General features: G+C 39.1%; 1 protein-coding gene and 2 non-coding genes across 3 annotated transcripts in view; all 3 read left to right on the top strand.

The window, feature by feature from the left end:
* The window catches only part of zgc:85932 (uncharacterized protein LOC405875 homolog), a 53,041-nt gene extending 44,878 nt beyond the window's left edge, over positions 1-8,163 (top strand). Inside the window, exons 15-20 of the mRNA XM_034115817.1 lie at positions 1,830-1,894; positions 2,707-2,775; positions 3,183-3,261; positions 3,887-4,003; positions 4,634-4,692; positions 7,360-8,163. Coding sequence (XP_033971708.1) covers positions 1,830-1,894; positions 2,707-2,775; positions 3,183-3,261; positions 3,887-4,003; positions 4,634-4,692; positions 7,360-7,386 — 416 coding nt within the window. The 3' untranslated portion in view covers positions 7,387-8,163. The remainder of the gene's footprint in view (positions 1-1,829; positions 1,895-2,706; positions 2,776-3,182; positions 3,262-3,886; positions 4,004-4,633; positions 4,693-7,359) is intronic.
* On the top strand, positions 611-683 carry trnak-uuu. Its single transcript has one exon. It is a non-coding gene; the product is annotated as a tRNA-Lys (tRNA).
* trnak-uuu lies at positions 2,293-2,365 on the top strand. The gene has a single exon. It is a non-coding gene; the product is annotated as a tRNA-Lys (tRNA).
* Positions 8,164-12,223: the final 4,060 nt, after the last annotated feature.

The raw sequence follows: 12,223 nt of genomic DNA, 5'->3' as shown, positions 1-12,223 counted from the left end.
CAAGATCTGGTCTGTGTTTGTCATGTGCTCCATTACCATGAATGAGTGGTCCTTATAGTCATTGTTCCCAGGCTCTCTTTACCAATGCTACTACAACATGTATGAAAGCAAAACATGCTAGTAATATGGACAGAGTAACATTTATAAATGTGTATATATCGGAAATATAAAACATGATAAAAGGTATGTATACTGCAGTGTGTGCAGATATAAACAGGTAGTAGAAGAAGTATAAAGGTAAAGTGCACCAGTGCAGTATGATCTTTTTACAATTTTCTTGTGTTTCATGCAACGTTTTTGACTTTTTGAGATGTCTCAATAAGGGCCTCCCTGCATATTTGACATTACTCCAATCCTAAAAACGCTTGCACTACAACGCAGCTTCATTCAAAAATAAGGACCTGTTCTCGCTTCGTTCCAGCAAGATGAGCTGTCTGGTGTCTCTGTGAGGCTCGTACACCAAAGTCCTGGATTGAATCCCACTTAAACATGGCCCAGTTTGCAGCCAGCCTATAAGAAGAATCACAATCACCCCTAGCAGTAGTAGAGGACTTGAGACCACAAAACAATAGCAAGGTTTTATTCTTTGTTATAGATTAGGGCTATCAGAGCCTGGATAGCTCAGTCGGTAGAGCATCAGACTTTTAATCTGAGGGTCCAGGGTTCAAGTCCCTGTTCAGGCGAGACTTGTTTTAAATTGCAGACACTCCATCAGGCTTCCTCTTCAAAGTCAGATAAGAACCAATAGCTTTCCTTCTAGTTCCCATCATAATCCAGCTCCATAACGTCTTCCACAGCCAGATCCTATCATCATGGTAGGTCAATCTCACTGTGTATCCATCTAGCTGTAGTGAAGTTATAGGTCAAATAATAAAATTCTCCTCTTCTGATAATGTCCTGTCATTTTCTAAGACATGTTAACATGGAGTATGGAAGAGGATTGAGGCCTCAGTCTAAATTCTGCTGTAAAAGCTACTGGTAGGAAGAATAGATGGAATATAAAGCCTTTATTGTCATTATACAAAAATATACAATGAGATTTTGTAGTGCAACCCTGTCACAGTGCAAACAGATGAACAATCAAAACACATAGAGTCACAACAGAGACGGCCAGCTAACCAATCAGAGCAGACGTGAACTTATGGCACGGCAGGAAGGAGGATGGACAGCACAGTAACAAGAGAAAGATTGAAAATATGTCTATTTGTGTCTTTTACTTCATTTGTATAATGACTGAACAACTCTGAAGCACACTGGCATGGGTTTGGCTTCAATGTTTCTTTTCACTGGGATCCACTCCTACCTCTACTGAGACCTGCTAGTTGAGAGTCATTAACATAACAACATTCATATTCAAGAATGAATAATTGTGAAAATATATAGAGAAATATCTAAATAAAATATTGTTAGCATTTCAATTATTTTCCTTTTTCTTTGTGTATATATATATTTTAAACACACCCATACATATATAAAATAAATATATATATATATATACCAGTATATATATATATCTTTTTTTTCTCTTATTTCATATACCATTTGCATTTAAATACATTTTATATAACATTTTTCAAACGTTTATTTGTCTTTGATCTTTCTAAGAGCAATAAGGAAATCCACATTTTAATTATACCTCTGTATAATATCACATTTGTTTTTTTTGTTTAAGAAACTCTTTTTTGCCACTCCAAACAGCCCAGCCTGCAACACAAGATCTACAGCTATCAGTTGTTTCTCTGATGACTTGTCTCACTCTCATTAACATACTGTTTCTACTTGTGTGTACTGAATGCATGTGCTAATGCCCTCTGTGCTCTCTGTCTCAGTGTTGGCTGGCAGTGAGAAGTACCTGAATCTGGAACACTGCAAGAGCCTGGTGGTCCTCACGGATGTATCCTTATCGGTCATTTATTATATCTCTGTCATATCTGTTAGTTTGTTAGTATTAGTGAAGAGAGTTTTTATAGAGGTGTGGTTTTTGACCCTCGTGGAGATTTATAGTGTGCTGTGATAAATCACTGCCATGAGAGCCAGGATAGTTAGTAAATACCTCTTCATTCAGGACCCTCAGTGAGTTCAGCAACATAAGATGAGTGGGTCCTGCTTCTCTCTGAATCCTTAGGTTTGATACTTTTACCTTACATTATTTCTTAATACAATGTAGATGTCAATTTCAGAGAAAAGAGCATGTGAGAAACACTAAAATAGAGATGAAAAAGATCTGTAGACTATAGCACAGTAGGAGAACAATGTGTTTCCTCTATCACAATGTATGACACCCCTTTCAGAGCCTGGATAGCTCAGTCGGTAGAGCATCAGACTTTTAATCTGAGGGTCCAGGGTTCAAGTCCCTGTTCGGGCGAGACACATTTTAAATACTACAACGAAGAGGAAAACATTTAACAGCTAAATTGTGAGTTAAATAAAATATAAAATGATAGATATTTCACACTGAGTGAAGTCATCATGTTGTCACTGTCAAGCATTACCATACGATACGATACGATATTACTTTATTTGTCAGATCAAGTCTGAAATTTGACTTGCGTCACAGCAGCTCCATGTCCAACATCAACAGACAAATATGCAGACACAAATACATGAAACACAAACAACAAACATTTAACATAACAGCACAATCAGTGAGAGAAAAGCTGCTCAAAGAGCCATTGTTTGTGTTTCCTTGACTTCACTTCACTTTAGATTCAAGGCAACGCTAATTTGGAGTGGTCAGAGTTCAAGAGTCTGTGGGACAAAATCAGGAGGTGGACGGTGAGATCATTAACACACACACACACACACACACACACACACACACACACACACACACACACATAGCACAGTCCTGTCACAGATGTGCTCTATGACACAATGTACTCTAAAATGTAATGGTTAAAGGAGATCTTTTCCACAGGCTGATTTGAAGAATCCTTCCTTAAATCACTGTGGGGGTTCTTTCTTTTCTTATCCCTCTCTTTCTTTATTTGTACACTGAGTCCTTTGTGGTGCAGTTTATTTCAGCACTGACATTTTAAATGTAAAAGTATCATGCTGGATAAAAACATGAAACCATCAAGGTGTTGTTTATCATGAAAAACAACATTTTTGATCAGAAGATCAAATGATAATAATGTTGTGACAGACATTATGTTATTCACTTGTTTTCCATCTGTCCTCAGGATATCTTCCTGGTGTTTGACAAGAACAAAACAAATCGTCTGGAGTACCTGGAGGTGGCCCCCGCTCTCAAGGCAGCAGGTGGGACTCACAGCAAATCAAAGAAATCAATAAAAATGTATTTACCTTAGCACTTCCCTCAGACGTGCAGCTGTTTAATGTTCAGGCTCCACACCTGACCAGCAGAGGGAGACAAACCCCCTCTAGCTCTACTCAGCATCATTACATCATTCATATATACTCTGACTACATTCAACGCCTTCATAAAGTTACATTTTCCATTATATTATCAGAATACATTTATTTGTATTTTCATTTTAGACTGACTTGTATTCCTCCACATATCTGATAAGTAGTTCATTATAGTCCACTACATTTATCAGCTTTAGTTAAAATTGCACATAGAAATTTGAGTTTTTACAACAATACCTGGTTTAAAATGTAATTATTATATATTCACATGGAAAGTAATGTTATTGTAATTAAAATAACAATAATAATCTCATTATAGTGTTTGATACGGTAGCATTATAAAAACTTTTCTTTTGATACTTTAAATACTTTTATATTTGTAACATTTACTTGAGTAACATTTGTAATCCTTCTTCCACCTCACCCTGTACATATGTGGATTGAAATATATATTTAAACTCAGGCATACTGAAAATATGAATGTTAATAAAGTGATATTCTGTGAGCGCTGCAGGCATCCAAGTGGACGACCTGATCATGCAGCTGGTTGGCCTCAGGTACACGGAGCCCAACATGACCATCAGCTACCCCGGCTTCCTGTTCCTGCTGATGAAGCTGGAGACCATGATCCGTAAGGGGGGTGGGGGGGGCAATATGATGTTTCAAACACTTTAACACTTGAAGTGAATGATCCAGAATAATCCAATCCAACCTGTCCTTCTGCTGATCACTGCCAACATGTCCAGGTGTCCCCAGTAGAGAGGGAGTTTTCAAAGCAGTGATGTGACGCCAACATATCTCACGCTAGCAAAAACATCATGGAGTCATAAGGAAGGCATAACAAATCATCTGATAAAGCTTAAACGTAGAAATATAAAAATGAATAAATAGAGGATACAAATATGAAATATAAAGAGAAATACAAAAATATGAAAATATGATCATTTTACTTGATTTGACCTTGTTTTTGTTAAAATAATATTATACACTATGCATTACAATAATGCACATTATTACTGTGAACCCTGCTCAGGTTAGCACCCAATTCAAACAATTGTACACCCTCTGCTATGATGCTAAACTCGATCAATCTATCACAAATGATGTGCCAAAACTAACTTGTGTTTAACTTGGAAACAGCATTTTGAAATCTGAACATAGTTAGAAAGCTTCTGTAAATCATCAACATTATATTCTCTCGTACAGACAGAAGGCACAGTTCAACTGTTCCTCACTTCTTCACATTTCTTCTCTTCTGCAGACAAATTCCAAGGGTACGACATGGTGGGGATAGGCAACATATCGATCAGCTACAGACAGGTAGGAACAACACACTCCTCCCTCTTCATCTGCTCTGACTTTGAACCTTTAACAACAAAGAAAAAGGGCTTAACATGCAACAGGAACACATCATATAAGGAAAATCCGACAATACATATAAGCTACAATTTGATTGTAAATCAAATACCCAATGATAATTCAGACAAATACGTTATTTACATCTGAAATAGAAAAACAATTAAAAGATTCAAATGTACATTTATTAGTTTATGTCCCCACACTGTACGACAGGGAAGAATACTGATGATTTGGACTTGTTTTCTAGTTCCAAGAAGCTACGTGACCATCGATCATTATTGAACCACTAATGTGCAAATGGATCTGAATATTGATCTGAATCTGCACTCAGTGTTAGACTGAGTGTTAAACTGTGATCTGTCAGTCACATGTCCAGCTGATATTCACACAGTGCATCCACTAACATTCTGTTTCTGTTAAAGTTCGAAGGACAGCTTTAATAAAGCAGTTACTTCCAGCTTGTTAGAGGCATTATTCTACACTTAACTGAAACAGGAAGCTGTTCCTCTTGAATCTGCACACATGTTGATGCTAAGCTAACTGTGTTATAATCTTAAACGCTTTATTTGGGTTCACACAGTATTTATATAGCATTTTGCTCTGTTAACAGTTCAATCTTTTTTAGTGACTCAAAAATAGCAATCAAACGTACAATAAATATGTTGATAAACAAGCAAAGACAAAAAAATAAAGAACAAAATCCAAAAATCATTAGACATGGGGTGTTTTTCTGGTTTAAGGAAAAAAGAAAAACATGTTGTTATATTCTTATTGAAATGTTGCTGTTTGTCTCTTTTTGTCCTTTGCACTGTCAGTCAGAGTTTCATTTGACATGTACCGTCAAACCTCCACACAAATAACGTCTCTGTTTAGAGGACTTTCTACAAGCTAATACAGAGTATATAAAGAGCAGTCCTCTCAGATATGTGACTGAACTAGGGCTGCACGACATTGGAAAAAACTGACATTGCGATTTCCCCCCCCCTGCGATATATATATTGCGATATGAAAACATACAGGAATTGAAGAAAATACCTTTTGCTTTCCGCACACCATCCTTTCTTGAACTTTAATGCTATACAATTGGTATTTTTTTTAACTATATTTAACCGGATGAAGGATTCTAGTCACGGACGTCTGGATCTTAAAGGGGACCTATCATGCAAGATGCACTTTTGTACGTCTTTTATACATGAATATGTGTCCCCGGTGTTCCAGGGAACTCACCAAGTGTCAGAAAACACAACCCTCTCTATTTTCCTCCATACCCAAATCTCTAAAAAAGGGGCTGCAACGGATCTGATAAAAACTGATCCAGATTTGAACACTGTCCTGACGTCAGGACGGTGGCGCTACGGCTATTGGGCCAACTCTCCACCTATCAGGGGAATGTGGGGTTGGGCCACGGCCGGCCATTGCCGCTCGAAAGCGCTGGAGACGCTGTAGTACATATGCCAGGCCTGTAAGTGGCGCTGTAGTCTGCCACAAAAGCAGCGAAGAAGACTTCCCGCGCATGGTTACCATGGTTACCCTTCTGTTTATTCTCCGCTGTGGCTTTTTTTCTCTCTCCCCGAGGCAAGCGTTTGCTCCCGCTGCTTTAATTCAATGCAATCCCTCCCCGTCGAGGCAAGCACTGTAATTCTCTCCGGTTAGTCCACCAGCAGATGACAAACACCCACCTCTCCGCCTCTTCCAAGGAACGAGGGGACCGTGCGGCAGAGTTTCAGTTAGGTTTTCTTTCGCCGGTCAAGATGTCCGTTAAAGTTATATCTTCCGGACAATATTAGAAAAGTGCCGGTCAGAGGTCTTCTTTGTTATTTATTGAGCTTTAAAACAAATGAATAATGACTCTATATAATAATATAATAAAACACGGAGGACGGAGATCTCTTTTTCTCCCCCTCTTCTGACTTGATCAGAGCACGCTCCCCTCTCCTGCAGGGGGGCGTGGTCAGCTGCAGCTCACAGAATCAGCCCCCTGCAAAAACAGTGCTGGAGAACAGCAAATAGAGCGAAATGAGGCATGGCTAAAATCATGATCTGTTTGGTATTTTGAAAACAGAAACGTATAAATATACCTTATATAGGTATGGCCCTACAATATATCATTTAAATATAGCATGATAGGTCCACTTTAAGTTATCAGAGCAACAAGCTGAGCTAGCTCGGTTAGCAGCCCCGAACTGCCCTGGAGAAACACATGAAACTACTTTATTCAGTGTTTTTACCTTTAATCACTGGGTCCGTTTGTTTTGGAGATTTGATTGTGATTGGTGGTTTGCTGTGCATGCAGAGCCGGCATGTCACTCACTCAAGTACCCCTGACATGAGAGCCGCGCAAGTTTTCCTTTTGTAGCAAGCAGCAAAATAATTGTAACATGACGTGTTTGAGTTAATTTGCCTACTTAATATCGCAAGTACCTAAACATTTTTTTTTTTTTTATTAAAAAAATCGCACGTCCTGCGATGTGAATATATCGCGATTATCGTCATGACACGATATATCGTGCAGCCCTAGACTGAACCCTGTCAAGCTTTGAGGCAGGAGACACATCAACTGTAAATATTGTGTCATCATTGAAGCAGATGTGTTGAACTAAATGTTTTCTCTTCTCTGATTGGTTCCAGTGGCTCCACATGACCATGTACAACTGAGCTGCTCCAATCAGACGCAACCATCAGGGATCACTTTGTTAAATATCCTTCTCTATTTCTTAATTTTTTTTACAGAAAATGGTCACATGCATTAAAGTAAATGTTATGGGCTATGGGTATAGTTTAAACTTGGGAGAAAGTCTGTTAAATGTATACAAAGGTCAAATGATTTATATATAGTGGTGTACAATTATGCTTTAGAAAAGGGCTATGGTTAAAAATGAATGTTGAACGTTTTCTGTGTGCTTATGACCCCACCTGCTCCTGCATGGATGTTTTTATTTACTGTAATTATGGGATTAATGACACATGGGAAAAGGACCCCCAATGAGAAGTGGGCGTCAGATGAAAGTGTTTTTATTTTGCAGTCAGCTGAGTAATATTCCCATGAATAAAATACCTTGGTTGACTTTAGACTGGTTGAAAAAGTGCCTTACTGTGGGAACTCTTTGAAGACTCTAAATGTACAGGTTAGGTCAGAGATAGAAACATGTAGCAAACTAAGCCTTCATAATTGTGTCCGTGAATTACTCTCCAAGATGATATTGTGACACCTGTACCCAACAGATCTATATCAGAGAACCAAAGAATATGTATTGATTTTGCCATATTGCAGGCAACAGGAGTGCTAAGGCTTTAGCAGCTACACATTGTTTGATAAAGAATAGGGGAGTTGTGTTTGTAATATATTTTGCATAGCATATTGCATAACAATGCTGATAACTGTACACTGAAAGTACATAATGACATTGTTAATAAAAAAGTATAAAAACTAAACCATAGTATGCCATTTATGTTTCCCCTCCAATGCCCTCATCATATTGTCCAACACTAGTTAGTGTAAGAAGTCTCTCCAGTCCGGACACATCCAGGTGAGCTGCTCTGAGGGCAGCTGTGTGATTCACGGTGCAAAGTAATGACCAACACTAAAGTCCACTCTTTTCTATCAATCATCCCATTATTAGTATGGAAGATTTTGAATGCTTACATGTAAACTGTCAAAAGAGGAAATCAATTGAAACACAATAAACGGCCATCTTTAATGATGACACATGAACACTAAATGATCCATTGTTCAGAGTTGCTTCAGGCCATGGCATGATACTGTTACACTTGTTTGGGCTTTGTTCCCTACAGAGTATATACTGACAGTTCTTGAAGTACTTCGCTGGAGTATTTCCATGTGAAGTAACTTTATGCTTCCTTTCTACTCCCAGTGGTCAATATTGTACTTTCTACTTATCTACTTTACAAATGACGATCTTGTTTTCCCTTCCGTCCAGTGAACATGATGAATTTCAAGATGTGTTGAATGTTTTTGATAATCTGAAGGATGAAGTGTTCCTTTATGTAATGAGACACCCATCTTGGATCATCTGAAAACATAAGTGACGTCACAAAGCTGAAGGTACGTTTTTCTCACCGGACAGTGACGCTACAAACATTAGGATCTAATCAGATATGATGAATAAACTACCCAACAGCATATAAAGGAGTTACAATGAGCACAACCTTAAACAACTACAGAGGTCAAATGCAACATACATGAATGCAGCAGTCATATGAATCCAGAAACACCAGATGTACACGTTAAACACTAACAGGGGACATTTACTGCCCGATGAAGACTTTTACTTTTCACACTTGTATTTTGGTTACAATACTTAGTATTGTTGAAATGCACGAGGTGGGAGAGGTACAGAGGAGTGAGCCTTGTATACAGTATCTAGGGGGGGGGGGGGTTCTGGACCAGGTGAAGTTTGTGGACAGACTTGAGAGGGAGACCAAAGAGAAGAGGTAGTAGTCGATGCGTGAGATGACCAGGGTGTGACAGTGAATTCATTAAAGTCACATTTTGATGCTTCTCAATGTTTATGCTCTATTTGTCTCCTCTTTGTTTCAGGCCGTGATTCTAAATGAATACTGATCATCGTTCTACTTGTTTGGTTATATAGAACTGCCCCCCCCCCCCCCCCCCCACAGGGGACATTTTAAGAAGTGACCCTCTGTTCTCATGTCTGGTATGTGTAAATATCCGTCTTCCAGCACCAGCCTTTTAAGTCAGAGCTACAAATACCAGAGGTTGTGTGAGTGTGTGAGTGTGTGTTTGAGAGAGTGTGTGTTTAATATCCTGTGTGTTGTGTTGTTTCAAACTGACTTTAAGAGTGGCATGTGGCAGTCACACACCAGCCACACCCCGCAGTGTGCTTTATTGAGGGGGAGATGACTAAACTCTTGGTGAAGGCAAGTACAACACATGTTCTCACGTTCCTCCAAGGTGTCTGCCCCTGCTGACAGCTTTGGTTTGAGATATCTGTCTCTGAAATATCTGCTGCCACATCAGATCTATAAGGGCCAAATTCATTTAATTTCACAGCTCTGAAACTGACATTCCCATATTTGAACCTGCAACATCTCTCCAGTGGAGAGCAGTTCCAAACAAAACCGAAACAGATTCCAAATAAAACCCATACTTTTTTCATCATACAGAAGCTGTGGGTTTGACTAGCAGAGGCCCCAAGATCCGGTTTGATCAGGGCACTAAAGTCACAAATGATTGCGATAAAATACATTGCCGTATATTCCAATGTATTACCTTCTGTTCAACTGCAAATCATGCAGTTTGCTAACTTCTGTTTGCTAAAGATAACGTTTTGGCAGCTCTCTGATTTCTTTCCCCACGTCTCCATCTATGTTTTGACTAACTTCCTGCCAATCCCCCTGACCTCATCGGGTAAAAACTCTGCACAATAATAAAAGGATTGTTACGAAAAGTTTAAATTGTATTTGCAATTATTAATAATGAATACAATAAAAGATTGATACTTGACCTCTTTGCATCAATACAATATTGCCATGCAAAACATCATGATATTATGATATTTCTTACTTTGGGAAAAACCAACTCTTTAACAGACGCTTTTGTTTTGTTTGGTTCTTCTACAAAAACAAACATTTGTAGTATTTTAATGGGATATATTGGTGTCTCTTTTTAGTAAGACTACATAAAAAGTTATGCAAACTGGAGTTAATGACTGTGAGAATGTACACACACAAACATAACAGTGATAGGGTCTCTGTGACTCCTGAGTAAACATCTATATTTGGGACTTCTCTTTGTTCAGCCCCTCTTTAGAAAGAAAAATAAACAGTCCATTCATAAGTTTTCGCTCTTTAATGAGCCCAGACTCAAGCCGACCAATCACAGAGCTGTGAATGGTGGAGCTTCACTGTACAGCATCACATGACATCATCAAATGGAGCTGCGGTCTATATGCTGCTCGGCCGCTGACGCTAATGGAGGCCGACAGCCTGAGCATGACCTACTTCTGAAGGTGGTCCTGCAGGCGGGACGGTCCCCTCCACACCAGACCCCCCCCACCCCCTGTGATGGATGCTGCAACTCTGGCTCTGTTTCATGAGAGTCAGGCTGTGACTCTCTACCGCTGGATCACTACCTGATGAAAGTTCACGGCCAGACAGACATTAATCTACCACTAAGGATTGATCTTCCTTTTCAGCTTGTTTCATTTTTTACAAAACCTGGATACCTTTAACGATGTTTCGAAGTAAAGGTCAAAATATTGAAAGGCAAATGAAAAGCACTTCCTGTCCCCTTCATCATCTGGTGATGCACAGATGTTTAAAACCATGAGTCATGCTTTTCTAGATTGTGTCTGTTTCTGGGTTTCTTTGCAGCTAAGTCGATTCTTATATAAATATTCTACCTCCTTAAAGGGACAGTTCACCTCGATATAAAAAATACAAATGTTTTCCTTCTACGCATGTGATACAATCTGTGGGTGTGGTTCGGTAGAAAGAAAAATAGATCCTGCATGAAACTGCTCACTTCAAGTTGTGTGGATTATCTTTTCAAACCAGATTCAGAATCCTTGAAAGTGAATCCTTGTTGAGTGTTTCAAATGTATATGTGTGAGGTATTGGGCACTACAAGCAGTGAGTGAGCCATCTGGCTCCGTTATGTTGGAGCCAAGGCAGACATCTCTATGTTTATTTCCAAAACTCTGTAACTCACACCAAAACAATCTCGATAACAAATAGCTCTAAGATTTGAGGGTGAACGGTCCCTTTAGGGCAGGGGTGTCAAACTCAAATACACAGTGGGCCAAAATTAAAAATGGGTACTAGTCGAGGGCCGGACTGGTTCAATGTTTATTGCAGAATTTATTGAAATGAACTTATTGCACATATTAAACCTGGGACTAACAAAGCTTAAATTATTGCCTATAAAAACAACATTAAACATTAAATCATTAGTTGCATTCATTTCTTATGGCTCTATCTGCAGCTTTTCCAGAGTCATTTCTTATGATTACATTTCTCCACAGGCTGAACAGCTTCAAAAAAACAATTTCCCTGAAAGAAAAAACCAAACATGCCCTGTTGTCGCAAGAAACAAAGTGCAGAAGGAAACATCCATGTAAACTCAGTGTGCTGCTCTGTGATGCTAGTTCAAGCCAGATACTTGGCATCTCATCTCGGGTGCAAGTTCATCAATGTTTGGGGTCAGGCTCTGAGCTGAGGAAATCCTCAGGATTGAGTGAAGGTGTGCGTGCAATATACCGGCGGGCCAGATCTAATAGTAATTAGAAATTATCCTGCGGGCCGAAATTAAATCCACCAAGGGCCTGATTTGGCCCCCGGGCCTTGAGTTTGACACATGTGCTTTAGGGTGATGTAGTTCTGACTGAAACATGGGCTTGAGTTAGCACTGCACTGACTTCAGAGGATAAGTTACTCTTTATATCTGGCAGCATAATGAGCGTTGATTTAGATTATTTATTCAAAATGAAGTTAAATAGATATTTGTGATGTA

The sequence above is a fragment of the Trematomus bernacchii genome, unplaced genomic scaffold (genome assembly GCF_902827165.1).
Source record: "Trematomus bernacchii unplaced genomic scaffold, fTreBer1.1, whole genome shotgun sequence".
NCBI classification, from domain to species: Eukaryota; Metazoa; Chordata; class Actinopteri; order Perciformes; family Nototheniidae; genus Trematomus; species Trematomus bernacchii.
Note: the sequence above shows the minus strand (reverse complement) of the source record. Positions and strands in the feature narration are given on the sequence as shown.